Raw genomic sequence first — 27,729 nt, 5'->3', positions numbered from 1 at the left:
GCTGGGTCAAGTTGTGATTTGCGTTCATGAAAACAGCTTTAAGTTTCAGATCTAGTGAATCTGATTTGATGAGTGTAAAGCATGCCACACAGATACATCTAGATACAAACTTACAACAAGATGTCAAATCATTAAAAATGTCTTTAATATATATATATTTTCTCATAAAACAGTGAAAACATAATTTACAGTTTTAAAATATACACTCATTGTTTCAACATCCCAAGGGGAAATGGAGTCATCAGCACAAAACACTGGAATTTCATACAGCAAAATAAATTGGAATTACAACCCAAACTTTTTTACAAAAAAAAAAAAATATATATATATATATATATATAAAAAGAAAGAAATCAAAACACTTTTTAAAAAATCATAATACAATTAAGTACCCTCAAACTTTCTTCTTCGGTGGCTGATGGGTAATAAATTATGAAAACAGCAAAAACAAAAGCTTGATGTGTCATGTTTGTCTTATGAATTTTAGAACACCAATGCAAAAATGAGTAAAGCATGTTTTATCTTAAAAAAATAAAAACACCTTTTGGGCCATAAAACAAATAAATGCTGCCTGTGAAGACGGCCACCAACTAATTTTGCAGTGAGAAACGGGAGAAGTTATTTGATAGACTGCATATTTAACACTGTACCTAACAGCCCAGTCTAACATGATCAGAAAAGTTAACAAAACAGCATCTAGAGTAAAGTGGAGGTTTGGAGTCTGTAATGACTCCCAACAAAAGTAAAAAAAATAACAAAATAAAAAAAATAAAAAAACCACCTTGTCATCACAGGTAACAAGATGACTGCACAAACGTGCCCTTGTACAAATAATCAATAAATAATTATAAATATCAGGCAGGGTCCTTAGGGGAAAAAGGGCGAAAGCTTTGAGTTGGTTTACATTACGAATGATGCTCGGGCTCAACAACAGTTTGTGTACCTGTAGGAATGGGTTTAGTCAAAATAATCATCCACCAACCAAGCATAATGCTGCCATCCACTGTTCCATGGGGAGTATGACAACAGGCACTAAACCACTTCTAAGAATAGCTATTGGTTTTCAACCAGTCTCATCACCTAGAATACCTCATTAAAGATCACAGACAATTAAGCCCCTATCCACATACACACACACAAAACTGAGTACATTACAGTTGTTCTCTATTGTAAATAAGGGTTATTTTTGTGGGGTTTTTTCTCTTTGAGTTCCACTATGAAATTTATCTATAGGTAGCAGCAGCTGTCAAGTTGGGATTTGGAGAAAACAGTGTGAAAACAGCCATGATTCCACATACACTCACAGGCTTAAATCACAGCACAGCACACACAAGGGCAAGTCCTGCCAAAACAGAGTGTAGGCATTATTTTTGTTGCAAGGATCCTTGACGAAATCACAGTATAAAAAGAGTGGTCCAGTTGCTGCCAAAGTATTTCTATACAACTGATACAAAGTGTGCATGATTGCGTCATCTCTGAGAAAGCAGTGCCTGGCTATGGTTGAGTTCGTGTCTGAATATCTACCCTTCTCAGTGGGGCACAATGAAAAACTAGTAATGCAAAGTGAAGTCACTTAACACAAACTTAAGTAGCTCCATCCATTTCCAGCAACATTCAGAGGTCAGACAGAAACGATTCGCTCGAATCACCAGGGGTGGTTCATTCAGCTAGCATGCTGCATGCTGTTGGAGAATGGATGGGGACTAAGTGTTTCATATATAGTGCAGGTTCCAGTCACTACCAAGTCCAGTTCGCTTGGGAAATGAGATTCTTACAACATGCCCCCCACTGAAAGGCTGAACAGTAAGTGATTTAATTACGTCAAGAACGTAAAAGACATAGTTTTAATTGTAGCAAAACAACTTAAGAGTAAAAAAAAGCACGACTGTTGAGATGTGTTTGGTTAGTGTTACATAATAGATCCTAACCCCCTGATATTAAATTGTACATAAAAACCCTACTTCACTCAACAGTAGGAAGGTTCCAGAAAAAAGTGGACTTGTGCAACATGGTATCACAGAAAGCCTCAGTTACCTGCATCTATAAAAACCGACGCACTATGCCAGGGGCGTGCACAGACTTAAGGGCAGGGGCCCAACGCATCTCAAAAGGCCACCGTGTGGGGGGAGTAGCTATATAACCCATCAAACATTGGCACAACAGCCTAGTAAAAACAGCTTTGGCAAGATGGCCCATGATAGCTAACAATTAATAAAAGTAATGTTCAGGCCCTCTTACTCCTTTCTGAACCCCGAAATAATTTTGCATTCTGTAGAACTGCCCACAATACACTAGTTCAAGTTCTAGCTAGGTCACATAAGTACAAGTGAAGATTGATGTAAAGAAGCATTGACATTATCTTTGATTTGATTAATATTTCAGAAATCAGCATTTGTAACTTCATTGATCCAACCTGTAAGAACTTGTATTAAGATTGCAAAGGTTATTTAACAATTGCACTAGTAATCGTTACCTATTCCTCATCTTGCCATGATTGTGTTTTGCATATAATTTTACAGGTGTAGAGGTATGCACGGGCACCTCTGGTAACTTTTTTTTTTTTGCAAATGTCTTAAATAATATCCATGATGATGGGCTAAATAGGTATGTACTCCTTTTTCCTAAATGATGCCCATGTGAAATTCATGCAGTGCCTGCCCACATAGAATTCCATAGGTTTTGCATAGCATTTGAAGTGTTTTTTGTTTTGTTTTTTGGCCACAAAAAAGGGGCACTGGTTCTGTGACAATAAGAGAAGGGCTTTGGGCGTTGCAGACATCCCCCTTCCCCCAAGTGCACGCCACTGCAGAACACTCGCATGGTTGTGGCATACATGTACTGTCTGTGAAGACTCAGAGCATCACAGCACACTTGAATTCTACAGTACCATAGCTTTGTGCGAGACAGAGACCTCGGTCTCTCCTATGACTCGTCATATTGACTTTGCATTTTATTTCATTCCTTATTCCTTTTTTTTTTGGCTGAATGGTTTCAGGTACAGTATTAGGCCTCTCTCAGTGAGAGTTACACAGTTCAAACAGTACGTAAGCAAAGATAACAAAAAGAGAGACTCCTAGAGTCATCCAAAGGCAACTAAAAGAATTAAGGGAAACAAGTGCAGACTGACTCCAGTTTGGGTGGAGCAGGGCGACACTGCTCCAAGAGGAATGTGTTCACTGTGATTCGGGACGTAGCCAGCCAGAACAGTGGGGTCCGGAACCAGTAACCAGTAATAGGGCTTTACCTTCAGCAACCGTGCTGGGGGTTTAGCTCAAGCAGTGCTAGGTGGGTCTAAAGCTGCTTAGTGAAGGGGTGGCTATAGATGTCCATAGGATCTGTTTAGATGGAATGCAATGTCAGAGAGAGAGGAATATAAGCATTTTGCTGTATTCACCGGTCCCTGTGTTTTTGTTTGTTTGTTTGTTTGTTTTTTCTGCCCACACACATACTCTCTCCCCCTGAAGTTCTTTCACTTCCTATCTGAGTCAGTGTCTGTGAACATCTGACTGAACTTGCGAAGCTGTTCTGAGGTGGTGTGGGACTCTTGTTGAAGACGTTGGTTGTTCTGCCGCAAGTTATCCATCTCTGCCAGCAGTGCCACCTTATCCTGTTTCTCCTAGGGTAGACATAAGACAGAAATTGAGAAACAGCAGAGAGAAAACTGGATACATACACACAACTACATTATATACACACACAATACAGACATCCTTGAAAATACTACCGGGAAAGCAGAGCTTTTTTCTTAAAGTCCTATTGAGGTGTATTCATAATGTGACCCACCTTCTCAAGGTCATTGTTCAGTTGCTTCAGCATTACCTCCAGTTGGTATAACCGTCCAGACAGGTCACCTTGCACCTCATCACTGTAGCAAACATATAAGACACACACACACACACATACAGCACAGTTTGTAACATTGCTTAGTAATACTATACAATTCACTTACTAAATATCATTTTTTTGTTTTTAAAAGATTTCTTAAAAGGAGCTATGTGAAATTCTGTAGGATTCAAGTCATCTTCAAAGTACCCACGCAGCACTCCTCTATTGACCTGGTACTACAAGTGGTATTAAAAAATCACAAGCAACTAGGACAACACTGAGCATAGGCATTTGACATGGTGTCAAAACCTTTGTTTATTCACAATCTGTTGCTATTTCTAGGTCATTTTTTTTAAAAAAGAGCACACAGCATTACTCTTGATTTTGCTGGCAAGATAAATGTAAGGAGGTCCTGGTTATGACAGCTCAGATTATTATATATTATATAAGGTCTCTAGAACATTCAAATATCAACAGATACCCTGGACCCCAGAAATTAGCAAGGGAGGAATATGCAAAACAAACTACTGTGATTATCTAAAGTCTGGGGTATGTAAAAAAGGAAGCCTGTATTTACATCTACACCTACAGTACACACACACACACACGCAACTACACATACAACTACACATGATGCATCATGCACTCTCACCTGGGGCTTGTCAGGTCACATCAGGGATTCCACGAAAACATTCAAGTAAAAGAACTTGCATTTAATTTGTGCAGTCGTGCAAACATCTCTATACTGTACTTCAGATTAATCCTACTATGCTTCCTCTACTAATACACAAGTAGAAACATACAATATCACAATTGCATACCAATCTGATTTCATTAAAAAAAGACTGTATGTACACAATGTCCACTGCCACACAACTGGTTTTACACAACAATAATTACTGTGTAAGTATTGTGAAAAGCTGGGTGTCAGTTCAATAGCATTGCAAAGGACAATTGTGATAGCTTTGCATTGTGCTGGGGTTGGGAGTGCATTTATTGGGTACGCAATAGGGGTATGGAGTAGTTCAGCAAAGGGTTCACCATCATGATGGCAATCATGACAAAATGCATTCCATAGACAAAGATTCTAGAGCACTACTCTCTAAAATCTTTAGTCACTTCAAAATCAAAATACAAAGAGCTAACTACATGACTGAAGATGTGTACCTGCTGAAGGTGGGGGTTGTGCGTGGTGTCTGTGGCGTGTGGAAGTGCACAGGGCTGGCCGCTGGTTGGCTGTCTTGCAGTCCAGTGTTTGGCTCCGACAGAGAGAACAGAGACACGGCCCTTTGGACTAGAACACAATCAAACACACACACAGATGAAAAACAAGTAAGGAAACAATTAGAGGTATTCCCACCCAGAGATGTCGTAGGAAACAAGGCAGCTTCCATGATGTGTGCATCAAATGGAGTACTCGGTGTCCAAACAGTAAACACACACAAATACACTCTCTCTTTCACTCGCTCTCACACACACACACACAAGGGTTAAGGCATAACAGATTATATGGTGTAGGCCTACAGCCCACTCCCAACCACCAGCTTTTTAACTGCAGCAACTTTAATCTGAATGCACTACATACGCATCCAAATCCTCTATGTAGGTCCACTCAAACACACACACACACACACTCTTACCTTCGTATGCTTTAGCAGCACTGACAAGGCTTGACCACTCCAGGCCACAGGCAGTGTCAGGCAACGGCATCAGCCCTGGGTCCAGCCGCCGCAGTGGAGGCACCTTATCCATCATCTCTGAGAGGGACACCTCAGACGCTGACAGTGGCACTAAACACACACACACTGGTTTGGACAAGAAATGTGGTAGGACTTCAACTAAATAATCTTTATTTTCCGATATTTAACGACACCCTTTATTGTGAATAATAGCAACAGATGTGGCAGATGAGTTCATGCACGGGTACCTTTCTTCCCCCCCACAACTGCCATGTGTTGCGAGTGGTTGTGCCGTCGGCTGGGGAGAGTGCAGCTGAAGAGGAGGTCGCTGGAGGCGGGGTTGCAGTCAAACAGTGGCGTGGTGGGGTAGCTGGGGCCTCTGCGGCTGCTCGACAGGCTCTCGTCGGAGAAGGTGCGCTGCAGGTTACGCCGCTGACTCTGCACGCATCAACATAGCCAACATATTAAATATCATACAGCAGTGTCAATCAATCATGTCTTTCTTTTGATGAAGAATTTTATGTGCATTGCAGAGAATGATGGCTACATTAAAGGGGCTATGTGGCGACCCGGCTCTCTTGTAATACCACATTATACCACATGTGGCCGCTGTATTAAATACAGTACACATCATTGGAAGAGTGCCGTGTGGCTGTGTTCAAGACAACTCAGAACCTACAGATTTCCACATAGCTTAAAACTCTGGGAGAGTGAGAAGTACCTTCTCTCTGGGAGGGGTGGGGTCTGCAGGGTTGTCCATGATGATGAGTTTCTTCAGGTCGTCTTCTATAGTGCTCTTATGGGATCGCCTAGGCGAGCGGAGGTCCCTTAGGGACGCCCTCAAACGTGGCTGCCCAAACACGTTTTTACTGTTCATGTCCACCTGCCTGCTTTTGCTAACACACACACAAAAATCCCCTTAGTGTTTATGCCAAACCACAAATTCTCAAACTAGGTATAGTTTTGGACTGTGTTACACATTAAAAACCTATCCCCTCATATATATCAGCAATATGAGCTTAACACTGATAGGCTGATGACCAGTGTAATATATAGCTTTTGGGCCAACCTGCTGCTGCTGCTGTCGGAACCGCTGGTTCCAGTGGTACTGGCCACTGTGCTGGGGCCTTCCTGCTGCCATGCAGCCTTACTGGGTTTCCCGTATAAGGCCTTGGGTGAGGACTGGGCTGTGCCTAGAGTGCCTGTGGCAGTGGAGGGTCTGAAGGGCTGGGATTTCTCTGCTGTGGGGGTCTTATACCTCTGTGGGGTGTAGGCCCTGCCAAACATAAATCCACACAAATACAACCATGATAAAAAAAGATCTCTCAAATTATATGACCTCAAATCCACCAATTGAAAGAGTCCACCAATTGAAAGATGTTTAGTTAATTTTTGAAAAATGGGAAAGGTGCAACATTAGGCCAAGAAAAAAACATTACATTTTGGAGCGGCTCAATGAAATAAGTTTCACTCTCTGTAACATTACCAGGACTTGACCCAAGGTTTTTGTGCTCTCCAAGTGCCTCTCTGGTGATCAGTGTACAAACACATAAAAGACACATACTCCGATAATTATGGACTCATTAATTCGCTCACACCCACCTGGGTTTGAAGCAGTCATTGCTGCTGGCTCCCCCGGGTGCTGTGACTGTACGTGTGCGGTAGCTCTTGGTCGGGATGCCGGGAGACGAGTCCCTCCTGTTGATCTCCCCCAAACTGACGGCCTCCGAAAGCTCCTGCAGCCCACTGTAGGTGGCCGAGCCGGTCAGGGGCTTGGAGAAGGCGGCAGTGTGCCCGCGGCTGACCCTGCCCCCCTGGGCGCTGGGCGTGTGCAGCATGCTGGCGTCGATGCCGCTGTCGCTGGAGCTGCCCTTGGCGCCGAGCTGCTCGGGGTCTGGGTCTGACGGATCGCCGAGGCCCCCCATGCCCCCGGCGCTGCCGCCGGAACCGTCAAACCATCGCTCGTCACTGTGACTGCTGGACGCGTTGCTGGACAGGGTGTTGCTGCTGGAGTGGCTGGAGTACTGCACCTCCCCCTTGAGCGAGCAGAGCAGAAAGAGTGGACGAACAGATGGAACAAAGTTTTATAGACCCTTTCAACAAGGTAAACAAAAACAATGCTTGAACGTTCTATTTGGGTCCCAATCTACTTCCTCTGCATTAAGATAACATATGGAATGTTAAAAAGGAAGTCTTGTGGGGCCAACTATGATGCTGATAATGGAACTCTCTTGAAAGGGTCCATAGATAAATATTTGTGTGAAGGCAAGAGGAAGGCTTTATGGTGAAAGCCACTTCCTTTAACTTTGCTTAGTCATGATACATGATAACTAAAAGATCCAGTAAACACAGATTAAAGAGCTATGACTTTTTTTTTAAGAAACTGGGGTAAAAGCCATTCCATACTATTCACTAAAAGGCAAGCTGCACTGGTTGAGTCAAGCTAAATCCTCAAGGATTTACAGACCGACACAACATGTAAGAACATGTGTTGACCAATTGCACTGTGTATTTAAAGCCTTAAAGAGACACTCCAGCCATTGATTAACCCTAAAAAAAAAACTCATATTAGTTCCCCAAAGGTACATCTTCGTACATTTTTTCATGAAACAAATTCCTTTGCAGCCTTGAATTGGCATGTATGTATATTTACCCCCACTGCCACATCTCTTATGTGGGGAACTAATTGACCCCTGCCAACATTCAGCTCATCCTGGTTTAGGCACAGGGCTATCATGAGTCTAACTTCAATTTACACAATGCTAGCTGTAATACTGGAGTAATTCAGCTTTTTGCCTAAAAGGTGATGCATCAAAATGGTAATATATCTGCTCTCTATCACTTTCTACAATTGTTAGAAACACAGTGGTGGGATAGACCAATATGAATATGGTTTGATAATGTTATTAAATGGCTAACAATATTATGCTAATGTAAGATAGCTAACTCTGACATGTTAGCGTGCTTCTCTGATAAAGCTAAACATGCAAAATAGATTAAAGCTATTTTCCAAAATGATTTGTAAAAGTCCACCCTGCAATACAGTCAGGATTGTAGCTGGTGCACTGTCCAGCTACACCAGAAGTACACTGTTTATTTCACTCATGATGAGTCTTAGATCAGTCTTAGATCACCTAATGGACATGTGAAAAGTGCTTGAGAGGGTCTTTGAGATAATTGTGTGTAATTCTGGTCTAGTTACTGCATAACAAAGATCTGTTTATTGAGGTTAATTATGCTGTGTGCCGTTCTCTCACTTTTGAATGCCGGTTGGGCGATTGATTCTCTGGTGTATCTTGGCGGCGAGGCTTCCTCTGGTTCACAACGCCAACGGAAACACCACGAGTGTAGGCAGGCAGATGCCACATTGGTTCTGAGAGGGGGAACGAACACACACGGTCACAAAAATAACGCATCAAGAGGACTTGGATTTAAAACGATACCGTTCTAAAAAAATTCCAAAACATTTTTGACTTATAGATCTCTCTCTAGGGCTCTTATTTGCCCACAATACATCTTGCACACTACATGCAGCCTGCAGCAACAGCCCCAACGTCATACCTGGGTGTGTTTGTTTTGTTTATACACATCTTAGTAACAGATCAGGCTCAAATCCAGTTGCTACATATTGAAATTACACCCAGTATGTAAAACAAGATGAATGAATCTATCATACCCCCCCCATCCAAAATCTGGTGGGTGTTGTTGCCCTTTGGGTAGACCAATCAAGGCAAAAGGGAAAGACCTGAAATACTTTTTGGGTTTCAATGAGCAAACACTCAATATAAAACTTCTTCCATTGTGCTAAGATTATGGGGGAAATCAATCAATGATGTTGTCTTTGCACTTGAACATACTTGAACTGGAATCCACAGGCTTCAAGTAGCACTTGGCATGCACTCTCATAAGTCATACCGTGACAGTAGCTTTAGTAGATGAATACAGAAAGTTGACTCAAAGTTCACTCATAAGACTAGAGCTCCTATTGGATTTACCCTCACAAAACATCAGGAACAGCTTCAGATTCCTTATTCTGGAATGGGAGTATGCTGCTACTTTACTTCTAAATGTATAAAAATAGACATTTCAGGCTGCAGTCCTGAAATTATCTGCAAAGCTTAATTGGGCATATTCATAACCACAGCTTGAAGTTCTGTGTTTACTCCACTCGCACACATTTGTTGACATAGTTGGTAACTAGTCATTAGGATGCAAACATATATTAAAACGCATTTATGCTGAAAAACTGTGTTGGTTTCAGGCCACATGTTTGTGTGTGTGCATGTGCGTGTGTGTGTGTATGCATACCATTCTTGGCCCTCTCCATGGTGCTTTCCTGACTTGTGAAGCCTGAGGAGTCTCCACTGGAAATGTCTAGATTCAGAGGTGGTTCATACATGAGACTGCGCTGGGTGCCAAACCTGCAGCAATGTACAGACAAACACAAAATACTGGATTTGAACATTTGAGACAAAATGACTGCTGGATCAACCACCCTTTTGTGTCAAATAACCTTATTAAAACCAAATGCATTTTCTTAAACCTCTTTATTTCATGCGGCTTCCGGCCATCACATTCTTTGCAAAATCCCTAAAAATTCAATACCAAGGGACACTACATCGTTCTCTGTTCTACCCTGATGAAGGCCATGTTGGCCGAAACATGTTGACATTATTATACGAGTTCGATTTTTTTTTAAATTCAAGAAGAGTGCCTTGGAAGAACCTGTTTTGCATAGAATTTGATTTATTTAACCAAAGAGCACCTTCGGATACAAAGTGAGTTCACCCTCTTGAGGAGTGCCGAAGCCCTCCTGCTCCATGTCTTGAACACACACCCACAATGATCAGTTTCTCTGTTGGCAGATATTTGCCAAGCAGACACCACTCAAACATTCAGATGATTCAAGTGTATGTAATATGAAGTGTGTAACTAAAGCATTAAGTAAGAAGAATATAGTGACGACAAATAGGACCCCAAAACCCCAGCTACATCTTAATTTCTAGACTTAGTTTTGACTTGCAGTTGGTGACAACTGCAGTTGTTTTGTTTGCTTTTGGGTTTCACTGTTCACTGCCATGTAAAACAGGTTGAGCAAGACCAGCACACAAGCAAACTACACGCTACTGTGTGCACAACAGCATGCCTAGGGCTTCGTTACACGAGTGTCACCGTACACATGGCTATATCCAACACGCTATTGCAATCACACAACACTGCACCTCTAGACACTGTACTGAGACAGCCGATTCTACAAACAAACAACTGCACAATTTTGTATATCTATTTTTTCCCCCCACAGACTGAAGCTAGTAACTTATTAGACAACAACATATGATGTTGTTAGGATGCTCAGCTAGTTTCAGATCCCTCCTTCCTGGCATATGCGGACTGGACAGATAAACGTCCAGATGCTACCCTACCTAGTAATGTATCCAAGTCAGTTAATATTTTATTAATAAGACAGTAATATGTTATCAATGACACCTCACTGGGATAAGCAACCAGGTACTTTATAAATATGGAAACACCCTTGCTGTAACTCCACTGTTTCCCTGTTTTCCTTTTTCTGATGACGAATGAAAGAAAATCCAATTTTAGTTAAAATGTTATACACTTTATACTTTTTATAGTCTTCAGAAATCTCTTGTTAAATCAGACTAAAAGTTAGAAGTGTTATTTTTACCTAGTTCTCAACAGACTACGGTCTGAATTAAGAAACGGGAACTAGAGTGAACTCTAGCTGCTCCTCTAGCAGCGCACATGTAACCTCGAGCAGTCGCTCTGCTTGTCCAAACCTGTCTGTGTTTGGCGCTGTGAAAAGAGGGCGCTGACCTGTCTGGGGATTTGTAGTGCACAAAGGGCCTGCTGAGTCCTGGCCCTGGGCCAGGGCTGGAGAAGCTGGTGGAGGGGTTTCGGAAGGGCAGGCTCCTGTCACTGCCTACTGGTGGAGACATGCTGTAATGGTTCTCCGGGTAGCTCACAGGCCTGGGACCAAAGCACAGCAACAACACTTCTTAACTGAAAGGACCAGGGCAGGCGTTTGCTTCTTTAAATTAGACTTGCCTCTTTAAATGCTTCTTTTTCCATTGTTGCTATTTTATTGTTATCATTATGGATATTTTTATTACTATGCTTAATGTAGGCTTTTCAACTTTATTTGAAACAAATAATGCTATGTTTATATACGGTAAGTCGCTTTGGACAAAACCGTCTGCCAAATACTAGCAAAACAAACATAAGACTACTACTATGTATGCACGTAAGAAGACTACTACTACGTATGCAGCCAATCCTACTATGAGGCAGCACACAATAACACTAGACAAAGCAGGGGTGTTAACACAGAAGCAATTGTCCATGAAGCGATTATGTGTAGAGCAAATGCAGCAATGTTGTCTGATCCATCTCTCTGGGCCCTGCCCCTGAGGAGTCTGTCCTACCTCTTGCTGGAGGGGTGCTGAGGCTCTCGGTAGGGAATGGGCATCATGGCCTTGTGAAGGCGTCCAGGTAGGGGCATGGGCGCAACGACAGGGGTCCAGCTGTGCGAGCGGGAGTCCAGCACGGGGAGCGGACTGGTGCCAGGCGGCCGGTCCCAGCGCCAGACAGGCTGGCGAAGGGTGGCGGGGTAACCAGCGGCCAGGGGCTCCACTTCACCCCTCTGCTCTAACGCCTTCATCTCATACTCCTCTGTGCACCCCCTGCACATGTGACACACACACACACACACACACACACACACACACACACACACACACACACACACACACACACACACAAAGTATAAATACTGTTGCGATATTCATAAATGTGCTTGCCAATTCCAACGTTCAAAAGCTCTCCTGACCCCAAAACATTCTCGTTTTCTACGCTGCCTGCTGTGATTGTCTGACCTGCGTGCCTCGCCTTCTTCGTTGGGTGGGATGATGAGCACTTTGACGGTGACAGACGTGCGCAGGAGGTCGATCATCTGCTCGTGCGTGAGCGTGACGGCCGCCACCTTGCAGATCTCCACCAGCCGGCTGCCCTGCCGAAGGCCCGCCTGCCAGGCGAACCCGTACTCCTCCACCTCGGACACAGTCCCGTCCACACGTACGTGGAAGCCCAGCTGGCCCAGGCCGTTCCGCCGCAGCGTCATGTCCGTCGTCTCACAGCCCACCGTCAGAGTCTGTAGAGAGAGAGAGAAAGAGAAAGAAAGAAAGAGGGAGAGAGAGGAGGGAAAGATAGAGCGAGTGGGATGGAAATAGGGAGAGGAGGAGTAAGTGTTATTTCAACAATCCAATTAATTCCTATGATGTATAAACACAAGAACAGCTAAGCAATTCACACAACCAAAGGAGCCATTGTTACTGCTTAGTATGGCAGAAAGCCACATGGTGGTATGAATTTCATCCTTCTTGCTCTAACTATAAACAACAGTTGTCTGTAAGAAAAAAAAGTCACTTTGGGCTCATATTTTATGTTGAATTTATATAATTCAATCTATAGAATGAATTGTCTTCCAATATAATCATCATCATTTACAAAGAAAAGGCAAAATGTAAAAGCCCTCAGTTTCACGTTTGGCTAGAAGATAATGAGAGGGAAAGGGAATAATGTGAAAGGGATTTCATGCTCTTTGGCTATTGTTTTGCTACAATGAGTTGCACTGACTTATTAACAATGTCCAGAGTCCAACATCAAGCCTCTCTATCGAGGACAGCAAGATAGGTGCACGTTCCCTTAGTGGCTTAACTTTCCCTCCCAGATGCCCAGACAGGAGGGCGAGCCAGACACACCTAAGCCAACTTCAGCGCAAACAAACAGCTGGAGGCCTCACCTTAAGTCTCTGAACAACCTCTCGGATGTCCTGTGCACAGCCCTCAGGCACTCTCAGTGAGACGTGGTCCCCGCGCCCAAAGTAGATCTTCAGGGCCAGCCTCTCTGGCATCCAGCCGATGATGTCGGCGCAGAAGCAGTTGAACACCACCTCCTTGGTGCCGAGGTCGGCCAGCAGCACAAACTCCTTGGAGATGCCCAGTGCGCACGGCAGGTCCGCCGAGCCGCCACCGGCAAAGTCCTGCGCCAACACGCGCCAGCTGACCGCCCCCACGGAGTCCTGCTCGGCGCCGTCACGTGCCCGCACCCGCTCACGCCGCTTGGACGCCAGCGAGATGAGGTTGTTGAGCTTACCCGAGGTTTCCAGCGGCGTGCTGCTGACGCAGTTCTGGGCCAGGTCGCGCAGGTATTCCTGCCGCGTCCGCGTCGCCATGGTGTGGAACTTCTCCGACTTGTGCGCCGCGTTCTCGGCATTGATCACCTTGGCCAGCAGGAAGCTGCGGAAGGCCTCGGGGTCACGGAAGGTCACATTGCTGGGAGGGATGGGCGGTCCGAACGGAGGCACATCTTTCATGCGGGTTACAGCCACACTGCACGGAGACAGACAAGCACTTCAAATTGCTGCTCTGCTCTATGGTACATAACGAATTGTACGCAATCTTGTGTTAGTTAGTCGGTTTTTGCCATAATATGCCAATATTACTTCTACCAAGATTCAAATGCTTGCTGTATTACATCGAATTCACTTATTAGGCAAAGGTCTGCCATCCTTGGTAGCAGGTAGCAGAAAGTAAGAGCTAGTAGCGGGTGTGCAGAGACTATTACCTGTAGCTGGTACTATCAGAGCAAGGCTTGTGCACACGCACGATGATGAAGACATGCTGGAAGTGCGAACGGATGTTCTGCGGAGTGAAGGGCTGTGCGCCAGGCTCTTGAAAGATGATGGTCACGATGTCATTTCCTATGTGCCTCTTCCTCAGGAGCTGTGTGGCATAAATAGGCATGAATAACAGAGGACCAGGACAATTCTACGGTCTAAATAGATAACATGGATATAAAAAGGATGGAGAGACAGGGGAAGACAATGAGCTAAACGTAGGACAACAAAGGGCTTCATCAGATTTGCATTTGCTGTATTAAATGTTAAACAGAAAAGGAGTTAAGTGGCCCACTGTAAGGGTATAGGGATTAGAGTTTATGAGAAGGCCTACAGAAATGGCAAAAATTTTTTTTGAAGGTTCTATTTTGCCGCAGTTTATCAAAAAATACTTGTTCATTGTCATGGCTCTTCACTCATTGTTTTGAAATTTGACAACTGAACAATTGCATCGCAAGTTTTTCCAAGTAAGCAAGTTAAGTAAGAATGCCTCACAATGGCAATGAATGGAGTGAAAAGCTTCTAAATGCTACGTGGCAGGGTGGTGATTCTTTTGGTGAGGTCTTACCTGCTGGGGGTTGTTGGGCATGTACGGGAGCATAGTAGACACGTGGAACATGATCTCATAGCCTTGGTAGGTGGTGTACACCGAGTGAGTACCAGTGGAGTCGGCTGCATTCAAAAAACACACACACACACACACACACACACACACACACACACACACACACACACACACACACACACACACACACACACACACAGCAGAGGTTAATATTTGTCTAGGCATGTTGACCTATTGTATGTTTTCTCACATTGCTGTGAATGGAGAGCCATTACTAAAATCCTCTTCTCTGTAGATGCATTTTAGAGGTGATTTCCTCAGTTTAATAACAGGTGTGTATGGCTTCTATTATTATTTTAACTCCATGTGCATTTCTGAACAGGTGTGCGTGCTACTCACTCTTGGTGTCGAGCTGGGCAGCGTACTTGGTGAACCCCCTAAGCAGCACCTGGTCCCCCAGCAGCTGCAGGAAGGTGCTGAAGGCAGGACTGGCCTCCTCGTTATTATACATCTCCTCCTCTGTGCTTTGCCCTGCCCGGCACAGCAGGATGCCCACCTTATGCTTCTGACTCAACTGCACAGGCACACGGGCACACACGCAGATGCACACACACACACACACACACACACAGGTACACACGCACACGCACACATCCACACAATATCAATCAGGAAGTGTATATTTGATGCAGATGGATTTTTATGCCTCCTCATTCCATTCCCACATGCAAACGGCATCAAAGAGTTAGAGTACAGAGTACGCTCACACATAAAACAAATACTTCAGGGCTTTGTCACCATGCAACAAACATGATTACTGCCAAAAACCATTAAGCCCCGGTGCTAATCAGCTTAATGCTACACACTCATACTTCAAAGTCCATTTTCTCTAGCCAGCCCAGACATACCCATGGTCACTAAAAGCAAACCCTCCAATACGAACGAACACACACATATCTTAACACTCTCACTCACCCCCTGCTCGTCCAGTTTGAGGAGCTGTTCGGTCACTTTGGGCGTGTTGAGGGCCAGTCGCAGGCACGCAAGGTTGAGCTCGGGCACAACGTGCTCCAGCACTTCCTTCAGTGGAAGGCCGCGGACGGTGCCATGCTTGGCTGTGGAGGGCACGGCATCCTCCAGTATGGCCCCGCGCAACGTCACCAGCTGCACCGGAGGACACGCACATCACATTCGATTAGCGCCACTGCCAACTAAAAATAATACTGCAGGAGATTACCCCTGGAAAGGTGACCCATCAACCCTTGGGCCTGCACTATGGCAAGCACAACTGAGCACAAACAAACATATTTATATGCCATTTCATATAAACAAATGCAGCACTAAGATGGCTGCAAAATTATGAGTCAACCCTCAGCTAACCCTAGCCTATAAAATGTAGGGCACTGTATATTGTCAAGAGACAATGAGTGAGAGGGTTTCTACTTGTTCAGGAGCAACTGTGTTTTTTAATGGTGGTGGATTTGAGAGGGAGAGTGTGGCGAGCCAGGGAAATGACAGGTGAATGGAGGCTGCTGATGTCGGGGGAAGCTGGTCATGTGACTGGACTGCATTGTGTAGCCTGGGCGTGTGAGAAAGGGAGAAGTCCTGAGGCAAGTGGGACAAGTGAGTGAATGTGAATGAGGCCGAGTGTGTGTGTGTGTGTGTGTGTGTGTGTGTGTGTGTGTGTGCGCCCGTCTGTGTGTGCGCTGCATTGTTCCTGCAGAACAAATATGACGAGGCAAGGCAGCCATGAAATCCCAACAAAACCAACAGAATAAAGCAGCAAAAACAGCTCCACGGCCATTCACTCTTTGTCTCACTTGGATTCTCACTGTCTCTCTCACACATATTTTACAGGGTGTATACCGCAACTATAACTGCAACTAAAATGCTATTTACTATCTTTGTATGTTTTTCTTGAAGCAATGTGCATGGCTTGGAATTCAATTTTCTTCTTACTATGCGAGTCAGATCTTACTGAGGCTCCATTCCACAGATTCTTTAGCTCTGTGTGTGTGAGACAGAGAGAGAGCGTGTGTGTGTGTGTGTGAGAGAGAGAGAGTGAGAGAGAGAGAGAGAGTGTGTGAGAGTGAGTGAGTGAGTGAGTGAGTGAGTGAGTGAGTGAGTGAGTGAGTGAGTGAGTGAGTGAGTGAGTGAGTGAGTGAGTGAGTGAGTGAGTGAGGGGAGTGAGTGAGTGAGTGAGTGAGGAGCGGAGTGAGTGAGCGGAGTGAGGAGGAGAGGAGAGCGGAGGAGTGAGTGAGTGAGAGAGTAAGGAGTGTGGCGTGAGCCAGGGAGAGAAGAGAGAGAGGAAGATCTAGAGGGACAGTGTGAGAGGGAGGATACTCACAGCTATGTGCTGTTGAGGAGTATTGAGACCGGCTAACAAAGGGCTTACAGATGCCACTCTTTCAGGCAGCTCTGTGCTTTGTTTGACTTGGCTTGACCCCGTCTGGCCGCAGCAGGTGGAAATTTCCACTGGCACACTGCGAGGGTGTGTCCGTGTGTATGTGTGCGTGTGTGTGTGTGTGTGTGAGTGTGTGTGTGTACTTGGGGCAAGGGAAATGCAAGACGTCTAAGAATATGGCAGCATGGCTTGTAATTATCAATCATCATGCATGAAAAGTTCAACATCCTACTGAAAACACACACACACACACACACACACACACACCTCACAAGTGCGGACTATGAGGCGGTACTGGTACTGATCCTTCAGATCTCTGGTGTCCTCCAGCTTTTCCCTGCGGATACTCAGAGCCACCGGACCCAGCTTGTCGTCCGTCCCAAAGTAGTTGCAGTGCTCTGGAAGTGAAGAGAGGCAAAGCCGCTACAGTGACCCAACACAGGAACTGACCCACATTTGGAGACTTTGAGTGGATGCTATACTGTTAGTAATTCTTGTGCGACTAGCATATAAAAGGCCCTGTGTGGGGGTATAGTTAAGAGCCTTTGTGAACTTACCTTTCCCCAGGAAGTGGTCATGGTAATAGCGTGCTCCAAGGTCCACATGCTCGATGCAGGGAAGTCGGAGTCTGTCAAGGCGTAAAGCTTGCTGGTCTGGCGGTACTTCTAGTACTGACACACTGGCATTACTGCAGCGTAGCCAGTGCCTGCCCACTGCACCGCCACCCTCGCCAGCCTCCCGCTGCTCTGCCAACGAGCCGAGGAAGCTGAGGTTGCGCTCTATGTGCCCGCCCGTCTCGTTGAGGAAGTGCGGGCAGCTGAGCAGCAGAGGACTGCCAGGGTCGGCAGGGCCAGCGGGGGAGGCCGAGTCTCTAGCCGCCATTTCGTCGGCGCCACTGAACCTGGGCGAACCCTCGAAACCGCCCAGGTCCAGCGTGCGAGTGGACGCCGACAGGGACACAGACGCGGCCGACGCACCTGTGGCGGTATTCCGCCGCTGGGTCTGGAAGCCGCGCTGCGCGCCAGCCTCCAGCAGGTCGAACCGGATGCTCTGGGCGTCGTAGTGGCCGAAGCTCCTCGTGCAGACCCAGGAGGTGCCGCTGTGCTCCGCGGGTAGGCCGTCGTCGGCTTCGCGGCCCGTTATGATCTCCCCGCGGCTTGAGCTGCGGAGTTTGCGGAAGAGCGACGAGGTGCCGAGGGAGGACTCTGTGCCGCCGCTCTTCCTCCTCCCGCGGCTCTCTGCCCTCTCCTCCCTGGCGGCGGTGGTTGTGCCGGAGTCAGGAGTGTCCTCCGGCTGGGCTGCAGAGCCACTGCGCTGGCCAGGGCGCTCCTGCTGGAAGTGGCTGAGCATGTGGAGGAAGCTCTGCTCGGGGATGCCCTGCACGTCGATGGAGGAGGTGCTGCCGTACTCGCGGATTAGCCCGGCGCGGCTCTGAGCCTCTGCCTCGTCCTGCTCGCTGAGGGTCACCTCGCTGCTGGAGCGCTGACGCAGGGGCGCGAAAGCCGACGCCATGCCCCCTCGGAAGCCCACCGCCACCGTTTCGCCCAAGCTGCTCGCCGCCCGGCCACGCATACAACCATGGGCGGCGCCAGCGAGGGACGCTCATCAGCAAGCGGGTAGGAGCACTGGCCGTTGTCCAGGGACTCGTGGGACTGCTCGCGCCGGGGCGGCCACTCCAAGATCCGCACCCGCACGCCCATCTTCGGCACGGACACGCGGCCAGGCTGGCCAGAGGTGGCGGCGGCAGCGTGATTGACTGGGGGTGTGTGGCCGTTGAGCAGCTGCAAGGGCTGTTGCATTGGGGGGGTGTCACACACCCCTGAGTCTGTGTACATGCTTAGGGGGCCCAGCGAGCGCTCGGAGCCGCAGCACAGGCTAGGAGGGAGCGGGCCGAGGGCATGGTGGGCTGAGGGGGCAGTGGGGAGCAGGGCTGAGGATCCACGCCGCCACCGCCGGTCGCACTGCCCACATGGAGGTGTTCAGGATGGGGAGGCCAGGCTGCTCCACCTCTGAGTTTGTTCCAGTCACAGCAGTTTGGCTCAGCTGTCAGCTCAACCTGTGAATCAAACACAACAACAACAACTGCCATTTAGCGCTTCAACAGGACACCCCAAGTGCTTTACAGTGAAAGGGGAACCTCACTAACCACCAATGGCCCTTCCTATTACGCCCGAAGGGCTAACGAAATGGTCAACAAAACACAGCAGTCCACAAGAGAGGAGAAAGCAACTTAAAGCTCACACACAAACATCACATAAACCACACAGCAACAAAAGGCCCTTTCTTCATGACAAGCGAGTCTTGAGTTTTAACTAGTGAACCAGTGTTCTCCATTCACTTCCCACAATCGAGACAAAGGCTTCTGGTAGATGATGATGAAGTGTTGTGTGGGAGGCAGCGAGGCCTTGCTCACAATAAAGGAAGCTGATAGATGGGGGCATTAGTAGAGGGAGGGATCTGACAAGGGCGCTGGCTCACAAGTAACCTTAACTCTGCTTGACAAACTGGGTCATCTTACAAGGCATTGTGGGTATGAGAAGAACATGAGTCAGCTGACCACTTCCCACTCCGAGGTCATCTGACGACTCTGACGAAATTATTACTGCAACATTCAGATTAGCACATACACTGCAATGAAAAATATCCTTCCAATGACCAAAAAAATGTCACCGTTAAAAGGAATATGGAGAAGCCAAAAGTAGAACGGTATCAACTGGTGCAATTTATAGCTTGGCCTTGACAGCACTGAAGGTTTTGGGGGCAAGGGAGAAAGACACAGCTGTGCTGATACACCATTCAAGGCCTGGCGAGCATTGGTGGGAGACAGATACGGAAATGGTGTCAAAACTGATGACAGGACAGGGGGGTCTGACATGTCACAATGAGCAGACCCAGCGCCATCCATACATTAATACATAAGGAAAACCAACAACTCAAACACGTGACAAAATAAAAGTAGGCCTACAACTTCTTAGGGATTTGGAAAACCTACAGTAAAAAACATCATCTCACATTTGAAGTCTTAAACCACTTAACTCATTGAGAGCCAAAAACGTAATATTACGTTTTTAGCCTTTTTTTTAATTACAAAACTAGACACTCTAACACACCTTATATGTGATTTTGGGAACTCTGTAATGAATGGAAATGAAATATATGACGATCGAAAACTCATGAAAACGCACAATCTGGACATTTTATCATAACTCGGTTGCCGCTTTGGGTCGAATCAGTGACGCATGCACGTCAGGTCAAAACCAGGCCATTTTCGTGGGTCTATCACTAGGTGGCAGTCTCGCCAGGTCTCGCTGATCACTTCCCGGAAAGTTTACACAAGTAAGTAACAGGCAACACTTTCATGAAAGACGTTATATCTCCATTTCTAGAAAAAAACAGCGATTTTGATGAAAACTAGCCACTGTTTAGCTTGGGATTTCTCAGGAACAGAGGCGTGTAGAAATACACGGTTTGTACCCACGAGAGCTTAAAGTCTCACCTTTCAATCGAGCCATTGTATGTGTTCATAGCTATAACACAGAATATGCTGTGGCTGTACAAAAATCATCAACAATGGTCTAGATTGCTGGCACTCTAGGACAAAGCTCCCGAAAACAGCTTGGCATTCAATGAGTTAAAGTATTAAAGTATGCTTGATAAAGCCTGTGAATGCTCACTGCTCTATTTACTAAATGTTTGCCAGCTCATGAGGACACCCCTCCCAAGCTAGAGGGGCTGTAGTCTAACCAGAGCCAATCTTCCAAAGTAAAAACAAACGCTTAAGAAGAAATAAACAAGACGCAGGCTAGGGCCTGCCAGGAGAAAAACTGTAGACTATAGAACTTGCACATAATAATTCCAACACAAATATGTCAAGTCAACACTCAACAGCCAGCCACCATTCATGAGGCCAGACAACAGGCCGAGGCGGGAGTAGGCCATTTACCGACAATGGCGATACGAGTCACCAGGTCATTGAAAAGCAAGTGGGGCCACGTTTCAATCTCACAAGTGAGGTCCCTTATGTCTGCAGAAGGCAAATTAGACACTCACACATAATCAAAGCATTTGGATCGGACTGCCAACAGGAGAATCACAGAGGGTGACCACAGAAACATCTCTAAAGGGCATACAGGACAATGGACCTGAAGAGTTAATAAATACCTGGGTTCATACGCAAAAGTCCAGCAACAAACCCGTGTCAAGAGAGCATGTTACAATGCAAAGGAGTATACAAATATATAACTACATATGTACCGCAAAGCGGCACAAAATATGACCGCCAGTCCTGCACAGTCCTGCAAAAATAAATCATGATTGTCAATTTGTCTCCATCTCCTACTCTTGCAACTTTTGTGTATGTAAATGAGTGTGAGCGTTTGCTTTTGTGTATATGTATGTTTCTCTGTGTGTGTGTGTTTTCGCTTGTGAGTGTGTGTGAGGGGAATGGGGGGAGTGTGTGTGTGTGTTTGCTTGTCTGCATGTATGTGTGTTTTATGTGCCTGTGTGTGTGTGTGCGTGTGTTGGCTTGTGAGTGGGTGTGTGGTGTGTGTGTGTGTGCCTGGGTGCATGCGTGCCTTTGTGTGTATGTATGCCTACATGTCTACTGTGTGTTTATGTGTGTGCTTTGTCCAAAGCGACATACAAATACAAGACAACATAATACTTAAATTTTTACATATATTAACTTATTGTATGGTCCCCCATGAACGGAATTTCACGAAACTTGGCATGCAGAGGGTGTCATAATGATCCTACACTTCAAATTCTGTGCAGTTTTGAACCTGTAAGCCAAAGATACCTCTGATTACAACATCTAATTTTTGCTTTTTCATTTTTAACTAGCTATACATTAAATGAGTGGTTATGGAATGGGTTGACATGGCCCCTTGAGATCAACATACAAAAAAAATCCTAGGCCCTACGGTTCTTGAGATATTCACAGAAAACTGTGTTCACCCTACCCTCCTTTCGGGGGGTCCAGTCAGGCAGGGGGGTGACGGATCAAAACGAAAAACAATGGTTCAACATGCCCAACAAGTTTCGTGCACCCTGGTCTTTCAGTGTCCCGGGAATCGCTGACACAAAATTACTGAGAAAAAAAAACTCTGACTAAACGTTCGCTGCACGGCGGTCCAATTTAATATATATTGTGTGATACAGCTTCAAAAGATAAGATGGGATGAAACCCTTCAAGACAACTGGCAACTGTTATACTTTTCCCTTCCATTAAGTCTTTAGGATAGTCCAGTGTTTCTAACCACACCACTTAGTTACCCAATTTCAGTGTCAAGAGTGAGCACTGAGCATGCACCAAGCTGTCAGTGCATCAGGATTGGTACATTGTTCCTTAGCCAAGGGGACTACTATGGGGGACAGGCTTAAAAGAATACTACCGTCCAGACACAAACATCATCCTTGGCTACACCAATAAAGCCAGACACTTTGTCACACATCAAATTCAATGCTGGACAATATCAATAGAATCATACAGACAGACAACATGACTAGTATACTCTTTCAATCTGGGTTTCCCGTTAATACCTTTAAAACCAAAGCAGATACTTTTAAATGAAAATGTATCGGACTTTAGCTTAATGTTCTACAAAATGTCTACTTTAAAACATGTTTTTTTTTTTGTTTGTTTGACCACATGTTACCATTTGCTCAATGATGTTTTCTGTGCCACTGGAAATGCTTTAGGAATGCACATGTTTGTTTATGCCAGTGAAAGGTCTATCATTAATGAATGCAAAAGGGATGGGCCATCAACACCCATCACCATTTTTAGCAGATTCAACTGAATTGACTTACTTTACAAAAAAAACAACATGACACAGAGCTGTTGGTAAGCTATTTCCATGAGTCTGCCAAGTGACTAAAAGTAGGCTGTTCGTTTAATTAAATTCAAACAGCGCTATCTTGTTGCCTAGCATACCTAGATAGTATTAATTGCTTCTAGTTAGCGACCCTAGGACCCTATTAATCACTTGTCAACGCACTGGGTACCCCTTCAGTATCATTTACAGGGTAGTCCTATGGACTTTCATGGAAGCCTACACACTGAAAATGATGATAACGGTGTACCCAGTACATTAAAACTAGATAGCAAGGGCAAAAAACAAATACTTACATTCTGTTGCTTTAAACCCAATATACATACATCTTTCTATTAATAACATACTGTATATATTTAAATAGCAGCTTGATTTATTCTTCAGTGTAGACTTCCATAGTAGACTGGAGAGACAGGGGTCAACCTCAAAATTTCCATTCACTGCCACAGGAGCATGACAGCTGATCTAGTGTGTAGTGCACTGTTTGGAAATCCCTTCTCAGTTTCCCTCCACTCCCAATGTTTACTTGAATTGACATGCACACAGATAGCGTGCTCTCTCTCTCTCTCTCTGTGTTTGTGCATGTGGTAATGTTAATGGGTGGCGGTTCTACAGCTCTGCTTCCCTATCTATAAAATCCCCCGCAAGCCATTGTCAGGTGGTGTAACCAGTTATACCACTTGGAGATCCACTGAAATGCCCTTTAGATAGATCAGATTTTCTGTCTTAATATAGCACTACTGTTGGCTGAAATACAACATTCAGAGGCTGATTTAGTCATTCAGTAGTGTCTGGCCGGGCTAAATGCGTAATTGTACCTCAATTAGCCTGCATTACACAATTTCAAAGCATCCCAAACATCAAAGACGGTCACTTCAGCTCAGTCGGTCATGCATAGGAAGTGTAAGAAGACGGTACAGGAAGACAGCAGTTTTCAGGGGCTCATGGGAAGAGCCCATTTCCCACATGCTTAGTTGTCATTAAAAGCTGTTGAACTCAAGTGGTTTACTTGCAGCTTGCAGCCAAGTAGTCAGTAGTCACAATAGGGTCATTCCATGTTAAAACAGCCAATATCGTGGGTATCATGTACATGACACCTCTCAGATTTTGCTGCAAAGCGGTAAATATATGCCTTATGTTGCCAAACAAAGGAATCTGAAGTTTCAGGTCAATATCTCAAACGGTTTGCCTGTGGTGTCCATTTGAATTTCGGGTGCCACGGCCCTAATTGACACATTGGAATTTCATTTCATCTTTGGCCATTTTTGGAAGCCCATAACGTCAGTTCTAATAGTGGTAGAGGGCTGGAAACTGGTGTGGTAGTTCATTGTAGCCTGTACTACACAATTCTGGAGGCAGAATCAACATTCCTTACTGTTTGGGTGAGAGGTGCTCCTAAAAAAAGTCCTAAAAAATGTTGAAGGCATGACTGATTTTTCACTTTTTGGGTGGCCCTAGCACCACAATTAATGATCATATTTATTCTAAACAGGATTATTTGTTATATGTGGGAACCTTGCTCTTGCCAAAATGAATTTGAAGGGTATGGTACCACTGGTGGGGGTTTTATGGGGGTCCAAAAACCCTCTCCGGCAGAGGTGACTCTTTTGGAACCCCATATTTGGACCCTCAAATGACCATGTGGGCACTTGATGATCCTAACGGATTTATACCAGATAAAGATACATATTTGTAACTTAGTATTATCCTCAGTGATGGCAAACAATTAAATACTGAGACTGTCACGGATTAACCCCTTATCCCCCATGAAAGAGATCCCCCAGCCCTCTACCACTATTAGAACTGACGTTATGGGCTTCCAAAAATGGCCAAAGATGAAATGAAATTCCAATGTGTCAATTAGGGCCGTGGCACCCGAAATTCAAATGGACACCACAGGCAAACCGTTTGAGATATTGACCTGAAACTTCAGATTCCTTTGTTTGGTAACATAAGGCATATATTTACCGCTTTGCAGCAAAATCTGAGAGGTGTCATGTACATGTACACTTTTCAGCAAAATCTTTAGTGTGGAATGACCCAATAAACATTCAGAATATTATCCACTAAAAAAAATGTAAGAATCTAATCTAACTGAAACTAGCCAAAAGGTAGCCTAGTGTTAGAATTACTGCCTTGACTAGGATACTGATCACATGTGTGCCATACCATGTAAAAATGTCCTACCACTGAACCCAAGATTTCCTCCAACACAATGAGTGGATGTCACTATCAACACAACCGACACTGGAAACTAAATTAAACATTTTAAGACTTGTGGTAACACTGAAGTGCAAAGCCTTAGTTCAAAAAGTAGCCTATGTAAAAGTCACTTCCAAGCATGCATATGCAAGCCACGGTGTCAGTAACACATGCAGATGAGCCTGTTGTATGTATCTGTGTTTAAATCTGTCAGAATGTCTTTGCATTTTGCTTATATTAACTCAAGCAGAATATACCTGCAGTTATGAAACAATGTGCATAAATAAATCTGTATTATTTCGGTAAACCATCCCTCTCACATTCTAATATTGTACTATACAAACAAAGCTAACTAACCAAGCTTCTGAAAAGTACCGTAACACACCAGTTAAAATTGGATTTAGGGAATGCTGAGGAGCCCTGCATTCCACTGTGCCAGAGCTGTCAGAACAATATCATTCAATTTCTTTGTCAGCAACAGCAGTACTGGCCATCATGCTGAGGGGGTGTGTTGTCCTAATAGGCTCAATACACCCAGAGAGGTGTGACCAAGGATGTCAGGAATAAGACTGTATCTGCCACTGAGAATGGCCTATTTAGGTGAGACCACAAAACTGGATTTTCCCTCAAAACAATTAAATTTACTTAACTAACACAAGGGCAGAAATATGCACCCAACACTAATGTAATATAACAAAAGAAAAGGTAGCCTGACAGAATAGCTTTTGTTTGCTTTTGTTTAATGTACATTGTAGGCCTAAATTGTGTAATTGTAGAAAGCTCTTCACATACTGAGTTTGCAGCCTTTAGCAATAATAGCAGCAATACACAATACTGGAAAATACTATCTATCTTTTCAAAATTCGGGATTGTCCTTCATAAGGAATTTGTAGAAAGTGTACATAACTGGATGTAGTCTACAAAACAACAGTAATAGAAATTATACTTTCCTTTTCTACAGCAACATCCCAATAATTCATGAAAGCAACAACAATTTTAATCGGGTAGAATCCCGGCTAACTACTTCTTTCCATGGTAAATACAGCAAAAATATTGTCCTTTTTCTTTTAACAAAGAGTAAATCCCCAATGTCAGGATTCACCAAGCCAATACGCAGTAGCACTTTGTAATACAGAAAATATAGTACAAAGCCAGAAACCACAAATATAAACATTGCAAAAGGGCAAACGTTATATCTTCCAGATGTAAGCGCACAATGCAAAACCTCAGAACCGGCCCAGCAAACATTCGCGAGTTGTTTCTCTTTCACTAGACAAACAACTCGGGAATCAGGTTAACGATATCCTGGTTTTGTTTTGTTTCGTTTTCATGTTTTGCTTTTGATTTCGCTTAAGATATAACAAAAAGACTGATACTAACGTTATCTCCTGTCTATTCCCTACAGACACGGTGGATGAAACCCAGGATTTGAATCACTCACACACCTCTCGCCCCCATGTCGAACATTTCTTGCATTCCAACTCTCGTCTACTGTTAGATAAAAAAAAAAACAGTCGACTGGCTAGGGTTCATCATGCACCTTATAGTTTGTTTTGTTTCATGTTAAATCACGTTAATATGCAAACAATGTGCGACTGAATGTTGACTGAAACCAACAGGTCACTAGCGTTGAAGCTACTATAATGCAGGCTAGTTCCCGTTGCTAACTAGGTAGCTACGATATAGATATAGAAACTTTGGAATTTACAGACTTCTCCAATATAAAGTTCAAATACAGATGGAGAGCACCATTGCACAATTTCAAAATATGTTACCTGAATAACGACTCTCCGTATCAAGGCTGTATAATAATAATATTGATCAGCACAGCTAGTTAGCTGTGTTTTTACCGCTTGAGTTTGGTTAGACAAATGAGGAATTTTATGGAACTTGTAGTTTCGAGATGGAAACAATGGCTTTCCCATCATGGCAACTTTGCGGAAGTAAAAACTACAAATGTCCAACACACTCTTACAGACAACGCGTGCGCAAATGGATGAAGCAGATCAGGAAGGACTACAACAGGATTCTCTTCATTCCTAGAATTCAATTCATTAAACCCAAATACACATAAAATCCAAGGCTATGTCCGAAAAAAATTACTACAACTAGAGATTAACGTTACGCGTACAAGATGTTTCCAAAAAGCGCAACAGTGAAGAAATAATACAGGCTTTCTTGACACGACCAACGCTACATTAACATCCCTGAACAAACGATGGGATAGCTGGGTTAGCCAAGTTATCTTGCCGCTAGCTAGCTGGCTAGTTATTTGCTAGCCACCTCGCTTGTTAACTCGACACTTTGAGGCGCTTTCTGTGATCCAAGATGTGTAGTAAATGCGAAGCTATGGAGGTGAAAGCTTACCTTGTAAGATATGTATTCCCCGTTGCAAGTTAAACTTAAATTGAAACGGCGATGGCGGGCTTAAATTCCGATATTTCACCAACGCCAGTGGCACAGTTAACCACAGTAGCTCGCCAGGGTTTTCCAGCTTGGGTGGCTTGACTGCTGGCAACAAAATC

At 44.7% G+C, this 27,729-nt stretch overlaps 1 protein-coding gene across 1 annotated transcript; it reads right to left on the bottom strand.

The window, feature by feature from the left end:
- Positions 1 to 123: 123 nt before the first annotated feature.
- On the bottom strand, positions 124 to 27,729 carry sipa1l3 (signal-induced proliferation-associated 1 like 3). Its single transcript, XM_048264546.1, is given in 22 exon segments — positions 124 to 3,616; positions 3,784 to 3,865; positions 4,993 to 5,119; positions 5,466 to 5,615; positions 5,753 to 5,942; positions 6,226 to 6,400; positions 6,574 to 6,780; positions 7,107 to 7,540; positions 8,762 to 8,877; positions 9,813 to 9,925; positions 11,340 to 11,492; positions 11,948 to 12,205; positions 12,398 to 12,672; positions 13,324 to 13,912; positions 14,148 to 14,305; positions 14,768 to 14,871; positions 15,164 to 15,338; positions 15,740 to 15,928; positions 17,436 to 17,566; positions 17,726 to 18,748; positions 18,751 to 19,224; positions 27,572 to 27,729. Coding segments are annotated over 21 exon segments (5,049 nt in total). The 5' UTR covers positions 19,004 to 19,224; positions 27,572 to 27,729; the 3' UTR covers positions 124 to 3,469.

This window comes from Alosa alosa, chromosome 15, assembly GCF_017589495.1.
Source record: "Alosa alosa isolate M-15738 ecotype Scorff River chromosome 15, AALO_Geno_1.1, whole genome shotgun sequence".
Taxonomy (NCBI): domain Eukaryota; kingdom Metazoa; phylum Chordata; class Actinopteri; order Clupeiformes; family Clupeidae; genus Alosa; species Alosa alosa.
Note: the sequence above shows the minus strand (reverse complement) of the source record. Positions and strands in the feature narration are given on the sequence as shown.